The sequence below is a fragment of the Anopheles funestus genome, chromosome 2RL (assembly GCF_943734845.2).
Source record: "Anopheles funestus chromosome 2RL, idAnoFuneDA-416_04, whole genome shotgun sequence".
Taxonomy (NCBI): Eukaryota; Metazoa; Arthropoda; class Insecta; order Diptera; family Culicidae; genus Anopheles; species Anopheles funestus.
In genome coordinates, this window is record NC_064598.1 from 28494914 (window position 1) to 28512309 (window position 17396).

The window sequence follows — 17396 nt, forward strand, 5'->3', positions numbered from 1 at the left end:
TAAAGTTAATTACATCTACGAGAGAACTAGAAAAGAAACCACTTTTAATAGAATAATAAAGTCCTATTTGTTGCGGTTAGGAATAAAGGTTTGAACGTAATAAAGTAAGAAAGAACGTGCTCAAAATGATCCGTTAATCGAACGCATTAGCATTCTTCGAGTGTCCAGTGTCACTAAAACACCACATTACGATAACATCAGTGCACTAAGAACCGATCGACATAACCACTCTGTCCATAGAAATTGCGCGCGCGTGCTCTCTATTATTTTGCATCAGTGACACTATCCAACTCTCGTTCCTTTTCTCTCGCCCTTCTTATGCATTAGTACTGCGGGGATTTCAAATTTCAATCAATTATGTATAGGCCCATTTACCTAATATACCTTGACCGGTCCTCCTCATCGGCAGCATCCGTCGAGCCGGCAATACCTTGACTAGCCTTCTCGGGCGACGTGACCAGACCCTCGTTCGTGATGCCACCGTTTTCGTCTGTCTGGTTCGCCTTCCGCAGTCCCGGAATCGAGGGCATCGAAGGCATCGCTGGCATGGCGGGCATCGAGACCGTCGGTATAGCGGGCATCGAGGGGATGGAAGCATTACCAAGCCATCCCGTTACCTTCGACGATACGCCAGAAAATACACCACCTTTGGTTGGGCTGTTGAAGAAACAAGGGATCGAAGGGAGAAGCAGATGAGTTGTGGTATCCAAATTCGTACGTTATATGATACTGGACGTTAATAAAAATGTCAACCCTGCTGAATGTTAATAAAGCTTAACTGTTTCCTTCCCCGAATTGTGCCCAAAAACAAATTCTGGACACAGTGTGAAGATATTAAAAAAGACAAAATAATAAAACAAAACAAAACTCCCTGAAAAAATGATATCGTTTGCGAGGACACTATTGGACGAAAATACACACCAATAACGCAGGTCAATGTGTTGAATCTTCTGGTTGGTAAATAACAGCGTTGTTAATAAAAATGGATAACATAAATACATTATACACTCCATCAAAAATGCTTTTAAAAGAACGGACAAATATTTATTCACATCAATACACCATCATCTTCTGGCCGGAAGCTATTTGTAAAGGCCAAACGGTGAATCAATAAAATATCAACAAGAGTTTGAAACAAGAGATCAAACAATAACCATGAATCATAGTGACGTCAATCTTAAAGCAGAAAACCCCGTATTAATATAGAATATTCAACATATTGAAAAGATATCAAAAATCGCATAAATCATATCAAAGCGTTTAAGTAAAATGGCTTATGATCGATTACTTTGCAATTAAGATAACTCGTTTAAAGTAATCTATTATTTAATGCTTCAAAAATTCATGCATGGGAAGCCACGTCCGAACTGGGACAATGAAACCCTCACGTACTTGTTCCACAGGTCTTTACGCAAACTCATAACTCATTTTTATTGATTTTAAAAAGTACAGCATATCCCATGGGCCATTTATTGATTGTTATCACTAATTTACATTGGATTTAAAATATAATCAACCGTCTGGCATGTTAGACATCCGTGCCCAGCGTGGATATGTAATGCTTTTGTATGGATGGTACTTGCCAAACTGGCTTTTGTATCTCGATCAGCTCAAACATTAACTTTCGGAACACGTATCGATGTGTGTCTTTAAGTATATATGCCACAAAATCAATGAACCACCGAACCAGTGTGCGCCCAAATGTTCATGGCGGAACTGTTCACGTCGTACCAGAGTGGTGTATAGTGTTAAATGATTCAAGGATAGGATAGGAATGTTGAATCTCATTCTCCACACACACACATGACCGACCAGAAAAATATTCCGGATCTAAAATTCCATTTACTCTCGCGGACGTGATCATAATCGAAAATTATGCTACCAGCTTTGCCCATTCCGCCGGCGTAAACGGTATAAATGCTTTGAGTGGAAATTGGAAAATCGTCAACACATTAATCGACACGTGATTGATATGCATGCGACATGCCATCGCTATATGATGGTGGCGTGTATTTAGGATTATTGATTTATTATCAATTAAGCAATAAAGAACACAGTAATCACTGTTTTTGCACCTGAACATAATGAAATATTCTCTATAGCAGGGTTCATGTAAAATATGTTATCAGTTAAATATATGCCAAGTAAATTATATTGCAATTCAACTATTTAGTATAATTATTTAACCAATTTATTTATTAAAAGCACAAGAAAAGAACAAATAAAAATGTTTCCTGAAGCTTTCGTGGTTACAATTAATCTTTTATTTGACATCCACCAGGCGTCTCCATCAGGCGTCTCCATCAAGTACTATAATACTGTGTATTTAGGAATTATTGATTTATTATCAATTAAGCTATGAATAGCACACTTATCACTGGTTTTGCACCTGAATATAATGAAATATTCTCTATAGTAGGGTTCAAGTAAAACATGGTTTCAGTTACATATATGCCAAGTAAATTATATTGCAATTCAATTATTTAGTATAATTATTTAACGAATTTATTTATTAAAAGCACAAGAAAAGAACAAATAAAAATGTTTCCTGAAGCTTTCGTGGTTACAATTAATCTTTTATTTGACATCCACCAGGCGTCTCCATCAGGCGTCGCCACCAGGCGTCTCCACCAGGCGTCTCCATCAAATGCTATAGTACTAATGGATCAATTACTGAGAATTGTATCCAATTTTCAAGTTGAATAAAAACAATAAAAAATAAATGTATACTCTTGCATAATTAATACATGCAAAAACATTTCCTCTTTAGTTATATTTTTTTGTATACAATTAAAGTTAAAGTTTGCCAGTCTAGAAGGAAACTAATTTTCACCACTTTCCACAGCAGTTTATAACAACCAGGTTATTTCAATTTTCAAATCGAATCAATACATCTTTCCAGTAAGAAATAATAAATAACTTTAAAGCACCACACTTTAGGACTCTTTCTCGTAGCCTTGAAAAGCAACAAATCATCATAAAACGGAACGCAAAAAACACAGAATATTTGTTTACTCCATATGAATTTGCTATAACAAGAATATATAAAAGAAATTCATCGAATCCTGATGATGATGTGCGATGATGAAAACGCCAAGTGGAACGATCCGCGATACTCTTTTATCATGTGTTTTTTTTTTCTTGGTAGAAAAACAACAACAACTAACAAAACATCATTCCATTCCTTCACATGTGCTCGATCCCACTTCAAAATTACGTTATTTTATAAGCCTTGCTGGATGGAATTGCACACACACTCACACTCATCTCTCATCAGAAGGATCATCTTCTCGAGTGAGTGAAACTCACTCTGCTTTTGGCAGCTGCCAGTTACGTAACTTTCCAGTACGATGTCAACCTCCCAGGATATCAGACCGATACACTGAACGGCGTTGGGCTGATGTCCTTTTTATTGTACCCCCTTTTTGGGTAAATGCCTTCAACGGAAATGAAACAGCTAATAATACCACATTCGACGGGCACACCCGAACTGGCGGGTGACCCAATGCCCAATAAACGGTGGTAAACCATTTTCTCGCCTTTTTTTGCTTTGTTTCTCCTACCAACCATATAGGTAACAAATGTTCAAGTGGCAAATAACGTTGCAAAAGGAGAAAAGAGAAACACAGACAGGCGGATTATCCTCAATAAGAGATAAAGTGAAGCCATCCGTTCATATACAGGAAGGGATTAGCTGACAGTAGGAACACTGTTGATCGGATGATTCTTATACTTTTTTTCCATTCTACTGGAACGAACAACATTTTGCAACGTTGGAGTATCGATAAAACGTTTAAAAAGGAATAGGTTGTACGGTGTTTACTACAACCATTTGCATAGCTAGCATTATGCAGCAACATTTAATGTATGGTTTATAAAAGAAAGGATGTTCAAAAATTGGAAATAACCGATATTATTTATTTACTGCAGGGAATAACACAAAACGTGTCACATTGAACATTTCACGAATCTATTTCTTTACGATGATACATTTTTCTTCCACGCTTAAAATAATAATGTACACTTCAAAACCAAAACTAAAGTACACAGTAAAAATGATCCATCCGTTTATAAACGGATAGGAGTAAAAGAATAAAAACCCAATTTACAAACGCACAAGAACATGGAGGTTTGTACATTTCTAAGAAAATCTATAATTTAATAAATCAACAGTAAGATGGATGGTACAGAAATTCTTAACAAAGATGTAATTCGTTTCCAGTGAAATTCAAACACCATTTTGCGCTAGCAAAAAAAATGAGGCAGCAAAAAAACGTCGCATTTGATACGGGAAACACCGTTAAAGTACGGTAATCTGATATCAAATTTGATTTTCGTCAAGTGTATGTGATTTCAATCATGCCGTTTGCCAGAAGGGACAGGCAATGTTTTTCAGTTTCTTTTAAGCAAATATTCAACCGAACCAAAAGCATGTGGCCTGAGGATTGGTTGTCTGTTTACGACACATACGCAGGGTATATTTTGCCTAAAACGTGAAAAACTTTGTCCATTGCAGTATCAGCTTTAGTAAAGAAGCAAACGATGGGAGAATGAAACGGCTAATGAAACGACATACGTCAGAATAAATTTAAATCCGTTAGAAACGATAAGTAAAAATAAGTAATAAGTAAATGAAACTCTAATATCACCATCAATCATTAATATTCACAACCATACTACGTCATTTTTAACAAGTAATTAACATAAATTACTTTCTGCAATAGGAATTCTACTTCCCTCGGTATAGCAGAAAAAATGATGCCAAAAAAAATGATAAAAATATGTAACACAAACACAAGTATACGCATGGCTTTAGTAGTCTGTGCTAGGAAGTGTCAAAATTGAAGAAAGCTCGCATGTGAGAGCAGAAAAATAGAGCAACTTGAAAGCTTTGAACACACGCTACCACAAATATCAGAGAAATGTAGAAAGAGTAGAGAGTGAGTAAATGCACGCATCCAAACACGAATGGATAGTGGAAATGTACATTGAATTACACCATTGGCGAAGAGAGCCAAACATCCATCCAACGCCAATATCGGATTACGTCGAAAAGAGAAAATGAGTCTAACCGAGATGGAGAGAAACATTTTGTATCATGTGATTTGAATTTTCCAGCGTGAAGAAAAATCTGAACCAACGAAAAAAAAAATAGATAAATTATTGCATGTTTTTGATTTTTTTAATATTTGTGTAATTTTGAGGGTTTAAAGACCGTTGGAAGTTTAAAAAAAAATAGGATCATTCTATTTCACACACAAACCCCATCATTACTTGATGTGTAATCAGTTCCCAGTTCGCTCCCACAGTTACCTTACTGACTTACCTTTTGTCACCACCGTCACCGCCCGCTGCTGCTGCGCCAGATGCATCTGCAGCTGCAGTTGTTGCTGCGGTAGCAGCGGAAGTGGTCGCTGTCGCAGTGGTGGCAGCCGAGTTCGGGGGTGTCGGAACTTCTTCATCCTGCGGTTCGCCCTTGGCTGCTCCAATCCACGAGGTCACTTGATTCGTTAATCCGGAAAACATGTTCACTGCAACAAAGGGTTGGGAAAGTGGTGGTTGGGTGGTGGTGTTTCTTTTTTTCTTTGCTTTTTCGTTTGTATCGCGTTTGACTACGGTGCAGTTAGTTGCGCTTGACGAACGACGTTTCTTAACACTACGAGGGGTGTGTGAACACCGAACGATTCGAATGATTTTGCTATGGTGTGTTAAATTTAGGATCAATACAATTTTACTAGCTTTACTGTGCAACCACAATTAAGTATAACACTTTACTGCAATTCGGAAACGTTCTGTAGGGGCAGCAAAAATGGACAAAACCTAGTCTTATTGGTTCAGAAATGCACTGTAGTAGGTCACACCATTGCAGTCTCGCTAAAAACACATAACACAATGGTTAGATATGTAAATAGTGTAGCACATCCTAGTCATGGTTATAAAGTCAAAGGGAGAAAATCCTTCTCCTCAATTTCTAGCACGTTTGAATGTCTTGCAATCGGAAACAAGATTTTTTTTTGCTCTCCTAAACTGACCGCACACAATTGGTTGGATAATATAAAATGAAATAAAGCTAAGTTTAATAGATTAAATTCTTAGACAGCACCTCCACTATACTCCAAATGAACGTTAGCAACGACAGTTCGACTGGATGCTGCTGTGGCTACTACTGCTGAGATGTCTTTTACTGTATTGCAACTCAATAGTAGCTTCTGCACGACACAGAGGACAACGTTTACTTCGATATTGCCACGAACAAAATGTGTTTGTACGTAGTCGTCTGCGTGTGTGTGTGTGTGAACGATTTGCCAGAGACCACGGAGAGTTCTCCCATTTCTTCGCTGCTAGTGGAGAAAATCTGTTTTTTTTGTTTGCGCTGGAAATAACACAAACACACGCCAACGCATAATGCTGTAAGGAAAGAGAGTGGCCGTATTTCTTCAGATGTTTCCCGAAAATCGAGAAGCTTTCCACACACAAACACACACCGGTCATTGACGACAGTGTGCGAGAACGGGAAAATGGACGATTGTACCGTGAGGACAAATTTCTTTTCCTTTCCAATCAGGAAGTGCTCGAAAGCTTCGGTTTCCATAAATACCGGCAAATGAAGGGAAATGGGCATGGGAGGTAATAATAGCAAACGAAAGCGACACTCGAGTGCGAAATGTAGAGCTTTTCGTCCTGTTCGCGACCGATCTTCCACCAACCCTGGTGCTTCCTGTGTTGGTTGGTATTTTCACAGCATTCACACAATGATATACATACACACACATACACTTTCACATTGTTCAAGCAAATAGGGGAAGATTTATTACGCCAGTGCCATTTTAGCCTTACGGTGACATCTCCAGCCATCGAGTTAAGGCTATGAAGCTAAAAAGGACCTTATTTACACAAAAGTCTTTCTAACAACCATGATTAATGGAGACGTGCTGAAGGAATTATGTTCCTGCAACTTCCATTTTTACCCTGTAACGTATGTGCTTTAGGAATAGATCGAAAAAGAGTGAATCCTTTGACACTTGTACTCCGTTTCTAACGATTGGCACTTTTTCACTTGTTTCATTCAAGAATATACGCAATGCTAGTTCAGTCCATTTTAGACTCGACTCTCAGACCAATTCAGTTCGGTACAGAATCTTTTTTTCCATGCAATTTACACACGAATCAAAGGGAGAAATTAAAGTAAACCATGCCATCGTACCGTGACGATTGAATCCGGAAACGACAGTAGCTGAGATTAAAAATTGCTTCCGTTCACTGAGCTTCACAGTCACGTATGATGAACCGATCGAATTTGGACCTGTGTTCCAATAGAAGTCCGACGAACGAATAAGCTAAAATCGAAGCAGCCCATCGGTGCGTCGTCGGGCGTCGGTGTGTGTTATCCTTTTTCGTCCTTTTGCACGTAATTTATGCCAGAGCTTTCAAGTGCTTCCAACCAGCATTGCGCATTCGCTGTTGATGCTGGCTCCAAACGTGATGAAAAGAATCACACGCAACCAGACACACACACACACACACCCGCAGAGATGATGGATGGAAAGCTCTGGACGTGTTACTTGCGAATACATGAGACCCATCGAGCAAGAGCTTTCGAAAGAAGCTTTAATCGTTGCTGCGAGTATATGGAAAGGATATTGGTGGAGCTGGTGAAAGCATTCATCGAACACAAACCCATGATACTCCGGCCCTCCCTGAGCCGGAGTATGAATCGTGCCACATGACATGCGTACTACAGCGACCGAACCGATCGAACTGATGCGTGTCATTCCGAAAACAAAAAGGGGGAAAAAAACTTTACCATACACATCGAAGAAAGTTTTCGAATGGAATGAATTAGTTGGCCAATGATGACATGATTTAGCAGCTGCAACTGAACGGAAAGACAAAGATACAGATTGTAGCTTTTGCTGCCTTTACCAATCTTTACCGGTGTTTTATGAATGAAACTGATGTTTCGTAACAGCAGCGTTTCGGGTCACCCAGACAGTAAATAACGATGGTTAGTTAATAATTCAGATGCATTACTTCCAACCACCACAACATCGACGGGAATTGACGGTACAAACAATTCATGGCTGCTGTGTGCATCGTTAGCCCTTTTATTGTGTCGTGCGAGAACAATGTCAATATTGCTTAAAATAGTGTGCTTAAAAAAACGAACCATATTGTTTATAACACATGTTCTTTTAAAAACAGGGATGTAGATAAATTAGCATATAGAGTAGAGGACGACCTGTGGTCGGAAAAGATGGCAAATTTTCCTCAGCAAGTAGAATCGATCGAAATACACACATGTGGAGCGTGTTTGCCATTAGCGAATAATTTAATTTGATTTCGAAATAATCAATACACGAAACGGGAGCTAAAATCGTACACAATACAGTATAATGATGAGTATATGACGAGTGCAAACGAGCGATAAGTTGGTGTTAATTATGCTTCTGTTGACTGTCCTGCACCCATGCGTGTACTTACAAACCCTTATCCTCAACCCCGCTGCCTAAATACGGGTTTCCCGTCCTTCTTTGCTGGAAAATCTAGGGAAATCCCTCTCTTTGGTCGCATCGGTGAAAGTAGAAGGATAGAAAAATCGATAACGAAAGGAAAAAAAGGCAAATGTGTCTATTTCGTTGACGCTGTACATAACTGGAGAAATATCTGCACAGTTTTGGTAAACGAAACCTTCTAATTGGTGAAGAAAATTGTTCGTAAGCAATACTATACTAGCGTAAATATTGATCCACCTTTGTCGCTTATGTGCTACTACAGTGTTATACAGCTATCCTACGCTAGGGATTGTTTGGAATTTCATACTTTTCGCTTATTTTGTTTGATTTGCGTTGGCCAATTCGCTAAAACACACCACCACGATCACACCCCCAATTGGAATTTCTCGTTCAGGCAAACCAAATGGGTTCTGGGTTTTGTTGGTTTCCTGCTTACACGGTTGTGTGTTGCTGCTGGGCTGCAATCAGAGGTTTGCGATACACTTCAATGCACTGTGTAAGTTGCACTACACACTGTTAAATATACTAATTTTCTCTATGTTTGCACGGGACCACCAAATACTCCTTCTTGCCTTGCGAACGTATCGATACGTACAATGAAAACAACTTTTGTTCTGCCTTTGATAACGATGACAGCTGTTATTGGTTGCGTTTATGCTGTAAAGTTGATGGTGTAAACATCCATCAATATACGATTATGATTTTTCCCAAAAAAGATGTAAAACTACATAGATGAAATGATAGAAAATATGTATTTAACATCCATATAGCTGTGTGCATCGATATTTTGCATGCATTTTGCTTCGACTCACTTTTATTTATTTAAAACAAGGTTGTTTTGTGTTGTTAGCTCGCATCGTCAACCGTCGCCCATCAGCCAATGACAGCTGCGGATGGTTGTGTCGCGTATCGGAAAATCACAAAGTTGTTTACCAAATGAAAATTTAGGATATTGTACGATTGCCGGCAAGATACAGTAAATTCCTAGCAACCAGTTTTGACTGCAGCAACATGCATTTAGGTGCACAAAAACTAGCTCTTAAGCAAAAGTAAGTTTGCCTGTTTGTAAATTCCTCAGATTTGCGACGGTAGCTGATGGTCCAGCATTTGGTTTGCGTTTTTTTTGTTCCACCAGAGAAGCAAAACTAGCCGCAGCATTTCCCAAAGGGATACGATGCCAGAAATGTCTGGAATATGGCCACTGGAGCTATGAATGTCAGGGCAAGCGCAAGTATCTGCATCGATCATCGCGTACCCAGGTGTTGAAAAAGAATCTAAACAAAATCAGCAACAAAAAGTAAGTTCTTGGGTTTGTCTGTTACAAATGCCTTCTTTCTGACATTTTAAATGTTCATTTACTTAACTTTGTACCTTTTACTGTTTACAGTGGTGATCCAGCAACGGGAAAAGAATCCTCCGAAATAGTAAAAAGCACAAGCAAGTCGTCCGGTGGGAAGAAGAAGAAAAATTCTGCAACCGATTCATCGGATAGCAGTGACGAGAGCGATAGCAGCAGCGGTAGCAGTTCCAGTAGCAGCTCTAGCAGCAGCGATACCAGTAGTAGCTGCAGTAGCAGCAGCACCGATAGCGGAACTTCCTCTAGCAGCAGCAGCTCCAGTGAAAGCAGCAGTAGTGATGATGAAAATTCATCGTCGGAAGATGGAAAGGTGAAGAAAAAGGCTAAATTAACTAAAAAAACGAAAGCCACCAATGGAAGCCGCAAATCCGACAGTGGAAAAAAGACAAAGGAAAGCATAAAAGACATCCCGAAGGGTAAGGGTAAAGCAACGAAGGACGAAAGCAGCAGTAGCGCCAGTAATAGGAGCAGCAGCAGTAGTAGCGACAGTAGCAGTTCCAGTGAGGATTCATCCGAATCGGAGAAAGAGCGTAAAAAAAGGAGAAAACGCCGCAAGGAAGGTGAATAGTGTATTCCGTCGAATTCTAACCGCTTCGAGACGCAACCACTTCTACTACGGCCACTTTGCAACGATATTACAGTCTTAAAAAGCCATTAAATGAATGAATACCTAGCAATGGGGATGTTTAGGTAAGAATCCCCGCATTAAACTGTAACACCCAAAATTGAAACATAATTCTATTTAAGCTTGAAAAGGGTCAGGACAACTACACACAACACACATTTATTATTCGTAATGTATTCCTTGACATATTGTACAAAAGGGTAAAATGAGAATGATGTAAAAGAAACAGTGTAAACGTTAATAAATCATAGCGACTTAAACCTAGGTATTTGTGACGATAAATTAAAAAAAAAAAACACATTAGCAATCGTTTAAGGTTCCGCAGCTTCCGGAACGACCTGAACGATCACCTTCCGTTTGGCATCGTACGTGAAACCATTCTGTCGGAACAGTTCGCTGTCGAGGAATGGTTTCAGGTTGAAGATCTCGATCGCCTTCGCCCGTTCGGACAGATCCTTTTCCATCACCTCGACCACAGTGGTGCGCGGACGATCGCCACTTTCCTTGCCACGACGTCCACCCTCCTTGCAGCGCTGATAGGCCAGCTGGTCGAGCGTCAGCTGACGAAGGATAAAGAACAGCAGCTCGGAATGGTCGCGCTGGAACGACAGGTACTTCTGGAAGCTGGAACGCATCTTCTTCATCACGCTGAACTTTTGCGCCTCGATAAAGCTTTCCAGCATCATACGGATGGCCATATTAACGTCCACGTCCTGCACCGTATCACGCAAATGCATGCGTGCGTGTGCTTCCGACATACGAATCACACTTTCGATGTGTCGAACCGTGATCGGTAGCGACCCGGTAGAAAGTGATTCCTGACGCAGCTGCGAGTACATGTTGGCTATCTTGTCCTGGTCCATGTTGGACAGCTTCGGGTGTACATTTTCCTTCGCGTACACGATGTACTTCTTCAGCAGATCCTGCGGAATCTGCATCGTGTCCTGCGTCTGCGAGACCGGAGTTTCATCCGCATTCGAAGGATGGTTCTTGATGTGCGAAGCAACGACAAACTCGGCCAAATGTTTATCCTGCATCGGATCGAATTCGTCCTTCACCACGCAAAGAACGTCGAAACGGGACAAGATCGGTTCGGAGAGGTTCACATTCTCGGAGAACGTCATGCTCGGATCGTACCTGCCTCCGATCGGATTGGCTGCCGCGATCACGGCACAACGGGCCTGCAGCGAAGTTACGATGCCAGCCTTGGAAACCGATATCGATTGCTGCTCCATCGCCTCGTGGATCGAGGTACGATCCTGATCGTTCATTTTGTCGAACTCATCGATCAGGCACACGCCCAGATCGGCCAGCACGAGGGCACCAGCTTCGAGCGTCCACTCGCGCGTGGTAGGATTGCGCCGAACGTACGCAGTCAAACCGACCGCGGAAGCACCCTGACCCGTGGTGAACACCGCCCGCGGTGCGATCTTTTCCGTGTACTTCAAGAACTGCGATTTGGCGGTACCGGGATCACCGCAGAGCAGAATATTGATATCGCCACGAATCTTGTGCTTATTGCCCGGATTCTTCGATTCACCCCCGAACAGACACAGTGCAAGACCGCGCTTAATGTACTCGTGGCCGTAGATGGATGGAGCCATACTTTGCGTGATACGGTCGCCGATGCGAGGATCCTTGCTAAGCCGCTGAATCGTCGAAATGTCCTCGTCGGTGAGCGATGCCACAACGTGTTTGCTGTCCTTCACCACCAAATGGTTTGCGATCAGCACCGTGGCAAACACCGGGAATCCCTGCTCCGTGTTGAGCGATCCATCGTAGTTGTTGGTGTAGATACCCGTTACTTCGATTTCATCGCCCGGTTTGCACTGATCGCAAAGATCGGCCAGCAACACACAATCCTTGCTGCGAGGGATACGTCCAGCCGGGATGCGTCCCGGCGATTCCTGCAGGGTAATCTTCTGATAGTTCCGATAAAGCGTCTGCTCCATATTGATTGAGAACGGACCAACGCTTTGACATTCCGGACACGAGCCTGGTTTAACCTCCGTGTTTTGACTCTGAACAAACGGTCCCAGCACGTAGCCACATTTAACGCAATCATACTTGATGACGGACAGCTGTGGTAGCACACCCGTCGTTGCCGTGACAACACCTAGCGTGCGTACAAGCTGATTCAGATGAAGCTTTCGGAACGTGCGCAACTCCTCCACCAGCGGAAGATCGGAAATGCGAACATGGATTTCGTTCGTTACTCGCTCGTACGTTGGGTAAAGGCTTAACACCATCTCCTTCGCCACCTTGTCCATAATATCGAGCATCTGGAATGGTGCCTCGGGCAAAAAGTACGCCAGTACATGCTGATTGTGCGCCAAATCAGTGTACGATACAACGAAGCTGGAATTGTTCTGTTCACACATACGTCTGATCCGTTCCCGGTACACGTAGTGACCCTTCTCGTCAACAAACGTACGCAAGAAACTGTTAAATCGGTTCGAAATTTCCGTCCTTGGTGCCAACATGGAAACCCATTCCTTGATACTGTGTCCCTTTGTATCTTCCAGATTTTCGATCGATTCCACCATTTCCGCATCGGTTTCGGTTTCCGTACCGATTTCAGCCGCTTTCTCAGCAGCTCGCCGTTTGGCTCTTGGGATGTCATCATCGTCGTCGCTTTTGTCGTAGAACAGATCGCTTTGATCGCGATGGACTCCCGCTTCACGATCGCGCCGCCGCATCTCGGCCTCAGCCGCGGCACGATCAGTTTGCGAGATGTCACTGTACTCTTCCGTGTCCAGGTCGTCCATGTCGTACCGATCGAGATGTGGAGCAGGACGATAATCCGCCTCCATGTTATCACCGAACAGTTCTTCTCCATCCTCTTCCTCTTCCTCGTAAACCTCCTCACGGACAGTGGTGTCACCAAGGATTTCCGCTTCATCTTCGAACGGTTCGAAATCACCCACCGGAGAAGTCATGCCCGAGCGAAAGTTTCGTCGGTCCATGTCCGACGGTAGGTTCGGGGCTGGAGAGCTTGGTGTATCCTTCGAATGAGTACGAATGTAGCAATGATTAAATGAAAATTATACACCACCCACACGTTATCGCAAATGTTAAGCAATCTTTACACACTTACCGACATTATGTTTATGTGTTAACAACGAAAAGACAACAAAAACTATCCAGAAAACCACAAAGTTAAGACACGATATCGACACTAAACGGAATCGCAACAACAACGCTCTGCAATAGATAAGTTGCGCGCGCAAATTTGACATCCATGCTGTGACAGGACGCTCGTACATAAGGTAAGCTCAAATGGAACACATTTATTGAATTGTATTTTGTTAAGAATGAAACATAATTAAATTAGAATGTGTGCAAAATCAATTAAAAATAGAAAAATCATTATTTATTCAAAAAAATGAGTTAATTAATAAAAGAGGAAAAAAGTTTTGTCCTGGTAGAATCCTGCTGATCCCACTGTGAGAGCAACATTAATTCAGGGTTGTGTACATAAACATGCTTGCAACATAAAGCATGTTTACAAATTTCTTTCTGAATTCGTAATTTTCATTTTTTAAATAAAACTTTGACCCGAATAGTTTCCGATGGGACTCACGTGGCAATAAAAATACGAAAGCGATTGTCCAACAGTTTAAGAAGATAATTATTCAATTTGTTCTTTTAAAACTCTTTGTGAATCAGGGGCGACCTGGTTCCACGCGAAACGACAGGTTTCCAGCCGGAACTTCTTCTCGTAGCAAGGACTGACTATCCGGGCACAGGGTAAAAATAAGTCTAGTAAATCATAAATTACCGCCATGACCTTAGACTTCGTTAAGCCACAAGGGAGAAAGAATCGCTTTATGGAATTTCTTTTAATTTAAAAGACAAATTTCTATTACTAGATTGTATGATATCTGCTAGCAATTTAGCAGTGCTTTATTAAACATACATATCTTTCAAGAACATTAATTATTTGGATGCCTTAACAACTAATCCGTTTCGCGGTTCAAACTACGGTTCGTCAACGAACTCGGCAACCATCTCATTTACGATATCGTCAATGTTTTTAGCTTTCCCCGTGCCATTGCAGTTGTCTTGCGAAAGTTTGGCCTTTTTCGCTGATCCACCTTCTGCTTCATCATCCTTCGTTTGCGATGTAATGGTATGCTTTGAAGGAACCTTTGCCACATCCACTTCCTTTACACGTAAGTCCACTTCCATCGCAGCTTCCACAACATCGTCTTCATTTTGCTGTTCCTCATCACTATCCAGTATCGAAACAACAGCAGAATCTTCGGGTTTATCATCATCATCATCTTCGTCCGTGCGATGGATGACCCCTTCGTCATAACAATCCGTTCCATCCGGCACAGCAAGCTGTGGTTCGTTTGCTTTTTCTTTATCATTAGTATCATCCAACGAGGATACGGTTACGTGTTCTACCCATCCATTAGAATTCGGGTTGGTAGTTTCTTGTTCGTCGTCAACACACATCGATTCATCGCTCGCTTCCGTTACGGCTAGCGATTCGTTGATTTCTCCATCGCTTTCGTATTCTATTTCTTCAGTGTTATTAGTTTCCAACTTTTTCGGTGAAATACCACTTGGTGGTATGAGTGGCGATGAATTTACAGCATCGATACTATCATTACCTGCATAATGTCCATTTCCATTGGTGGTATATTTTATTGTTGCTGATTGCTTCACTACCATCATTGCCAACGGGTGTTTGTCTTTGTTTGCCAACGCATCCTTAATGGCAGATTTATCTGCGGGGAAGTATAGTGTTTCCTTCCAAGGATGTACCACCAGTTCCATCGTGCGAGCTAACTCAGCTGCCACGGAACGTACAACCGTGCTAGAATCGGTCGTTTGCAGTGTGTTGAAAATGTAGCTCGCATACTGCAACGGTGGTGGACAGTGATGGTGTGGATTCACAATCAGTGCCGCATATGCGCGTAGCAGAGCTACACGTACGTTATCGTTACTGTAAAGCCCAGTTAGCTGATGGTTTGATACGAGCGAAAAACATAGCGGAACTAGTTTCTCCTCCAAGAGCTTATGGGTGACGGGCTTTATGAAGCAACCAGCCGACTGAAGGATAACGGATAGGCATTCTAACGCCGCCTGGCAAAGTGTTTCGTTCCCTACATCAATGAGCTCGTCCTTGTGTTCCGAAATTCCGCTCTTGTTCGAATGGTTTTGATTGAGAGCCGTGGCCGCATTCTGTTCCTTTTGCAGCTTCCTCTTTGCTCTGGACGACAGTCGCTTATTGCCGCTTGCACCCATCTGCAGCGTTACCTCACTTTCGTACGGGGTAAAGTCTCGCACTATTTGCTCCAGCAGTGGCTCGTTTACCATCTCGATGGTACTGCCGTAACGCATCTTTTCGCACCACAGCTGGATACTTTCGTAAATCTTCTTTCGCAAGCGGGTAAAGGACTTTTTCGTGCCTTCCGAATCGTTCCGCTTGCCTTGTGTCGCTCGGAGACATTTTGGGAATATTCCACAAATTGACTCGCCAAACATTAGCATATTGGTACCGAGCGCCAGCACTAACCCATCCAACACTTCCAGCAGCCCAACGTGGATTGATGGTAGGAATGTTCCGAAGGCAATGTTTTCCGCAATCGGATTTTTGCCCATCGCTTCACAGGACACGGACAGCCCACGGAGGATTAGATTCAATGCTTTGAAGGGGGTAATCGGTTTCGGAACGGGGTACGCTCCCACAATGGCTTGATCAAGGAAAGTTATCAAATTAACGGCACGAATCGCCAGTAGCTGAGCTTTGCAGATAGGATGGATATTGTTCGGCATTGGCGATAGCTTTAAACATTCCAAGTTTTCCTCTTCATCGAACGTTTCGGGAGTGTGAGCAAATATTTTGTTCAACAGATCGTGAATCGTGTCGACAAGTTTAAGGTAGTATTCTTGCCAGGCTTTCTTATGCAAGGTGCCATGCTGACCGCCACCACGAATCTGCTGCAACAGCAGCAAACAGCGGGCCGTTCTGTTGATTACGACCCGGTTAGTAGAATCGACCAAAGAGTAAAGGAACGATTCGATACGATTTTTCATTGGACCGCATGCACCCGGATAATGTTGCATTGCCACTTCCAGGAAGCTTAAAGCGGACGGTACCACCGACGGTGGTATGGTAGATCCGACAGATTCCAACAATTTGGGTAAATTGCTCACAAACAGTTTGTGCAGTTCGTTCGAACCCAGAGAACGATGGATAAGTTGCTGCAAAAGTTCGTACACAAGCGGAATTGTTTGCTTTGGGCCACGCTGGTTACACACTTTCAAGCAAATGTTCATGTAGAATTGAGCCTTATCTTCAACGATATCCAGTGGGCAGTTGGACAGAAGGTGAGTAAGAATGTTCAAACCACGATCACGCATGCTGGCCCCGGTTATCAATGCGCCGATTCTAGCGAATATTCTATCCAAATCATTTTGAGGCTGCAAATATAAGAAACTATAAAACTTCCCTTCAAAACTGTATGCTCAGAGCTGCCGCTTCCCACTTACGTCTGTCCAAAATGATTGATGTTCGTCCAAATTGTTGAGAAATACGGCCACTAAACTATCGTCACTGTCGAGAATGCTTCCAAATAATTGTCCGACGCCTTCCATAGTTATCCAAGTAAATAAGACGATGCAAAACACGCAAATATTATCCTAGTTGTATTTATTCACTTTGCGGTACACGTGCGCCGCCAAGAATGTAAACAATGAAACCAGTGACAGTGCTGTGCAGGGTTGCTTTGAATTGTAAAAATGTCATTGGGTACATTGGACGATTTATACCTCCCGTTTCAACAATTATGTTTTTCATATTTGAAAATATTTTTTTTACTATTTGTTTGAATAATTTTGTTAGATAAAAAGCACAGAAAAGCGAATTATAACACATAAAACAAAA

The 17396-nt window shown here is 42.0% G+C and overlaps 4 protein-coding genes across 16 annotated transcripts in view; 1 reads left to right on the forward strand and 3 right to left on the reverse strand.

The window, feature by feature from the left end:
* LOC125766549 (synapse-associated protein of 47 kDa) overlaps positions 1-9118 on the reverse strand; it is a 28913-nt gene extending 19795 nt beyond the window's left edge. For 5 of the 13 annotated variants that reach the window (XM_049432604.1, XM_049432610.1, XM_049432601.1 and 2 more), the window contains exons 1-3: positions 8821-8943; positions 5327-5531; positions 376-657 (exon numbers count right to left, since the gene is read on the reverse strand). In XM_049432604.1, the coding sequence (XP_049288561.1) occupies positions 376-657; positions 5327-5531; position 8821 (488 nt within the window). In that variant the 5' untranslated portion in view covers positions 8822-8943. The other 8 variants (XM_049432608.1, XM_049432603.1, XM_049432602.1 and 5 more) reach the window with 6 other exon arrangements.
* Positions 9119-9376: 258 nt separating this feature from the next.
* Positions 9377-10671, forward strand: LOC125766562 (zinc finger CCHC domain-containing protein 10). The gene is made up of 3 exons (XM_049432628.1): positions 9377-9562; positions 9649-9810; positions 9901-10671. The coding sequence occupies exons 1-3, from the start codon at positions 9525-9527 to the stop codon at positions 10436-10438; spliced, it is 738 nt and encodes a 245-aa protein (XP_049288585.1). The 5' UTR covers positions 9377-9524; the 3' UTR covers positions 10439-10671.
* Positions 10672-10757: 86 nt separating this feature from the next.
* On the reverse strand, positions 10758-13724 carry LOC125766542 (DNA replication licensing factor Mcm2). The gene is made up of 2 exons (XM_049432589.1): positions 13593-13724; positions 10758-13500 (listed from the first exon to the last, which is right to left on the reverse strand). Exons 1-2 carry the CDS (start codon positions 13596-13598, stop codon positions 10807-10809), a joined length of 2700 nt encoding a protein of 899 aa, XP_049288546.1. The 5' UTR covers positions 13599-13724; the 3' UTR covers positions 10758-10806.
* Positions 13725-14370: 646 nt separating this feature from the next.
* LOC125766543 (proline-, glutamic acid- and leucine-rich protein 1) lies at positions 14371-17321 on the reverse strand. Its single transcript, XM_049432590.1, has 2 exons — positions 17003-17321; positions 14371-16933 (listed from the first exon to the last, which is right to left on the reverse strand). The coding sequence occupies exons 1-2, from the start codon at positions 17105-17107 to the stop codon at positions 14477-14479; spliced, it is 2562 nt and encodes an 853-aa protein (XP_049288547.1). The 5' UTR covers positions 17108-17321; the 3' UTR covers positions 14371-14476.
* Positions 17322-17396: the final 75 nt, after the last annotated feature.

Excerpts from the sequence above, each read along its gene's own strand:
- LOC125766562 (XM_049432628.1), top strand. The coding sequence starts at position 9,525 with ATGCATTTAGGTGCACAAAAACTAGCTCTTAAGCAAAA. Across the intron at positions 9,563-9,648 it reads AAACTAGCTCTTAAGCAAAA|AGAAGCAAAACTAGCCGCAG; the intron begins GTAAGTTTGCCT and ends TTGTTCCACCAG. Across the intron at positions 9,811-9,900 it reads AACAAAATCAGCAACAAAAA|TGGTGATCCAGCAACGGGAA; the intron begins GTAAGTTCTTGG and ends TACTGTTTACAG.
- LOC125766543 (XM_049432590.1), bottom strand. The coding sequence starts at position 17,107 with ATGGAAGGCGTCGGACAATTATTTGGAAGCATTCTCGACAGTGACGAT. Across the intron at positions 16,934-17,002 it reads ATCAATCATTTTGGACAGAC|CCTCAAAATGATTTGGATAG; the intron begins GTAAGTGGGAAG and ends TTATATTTGCAG.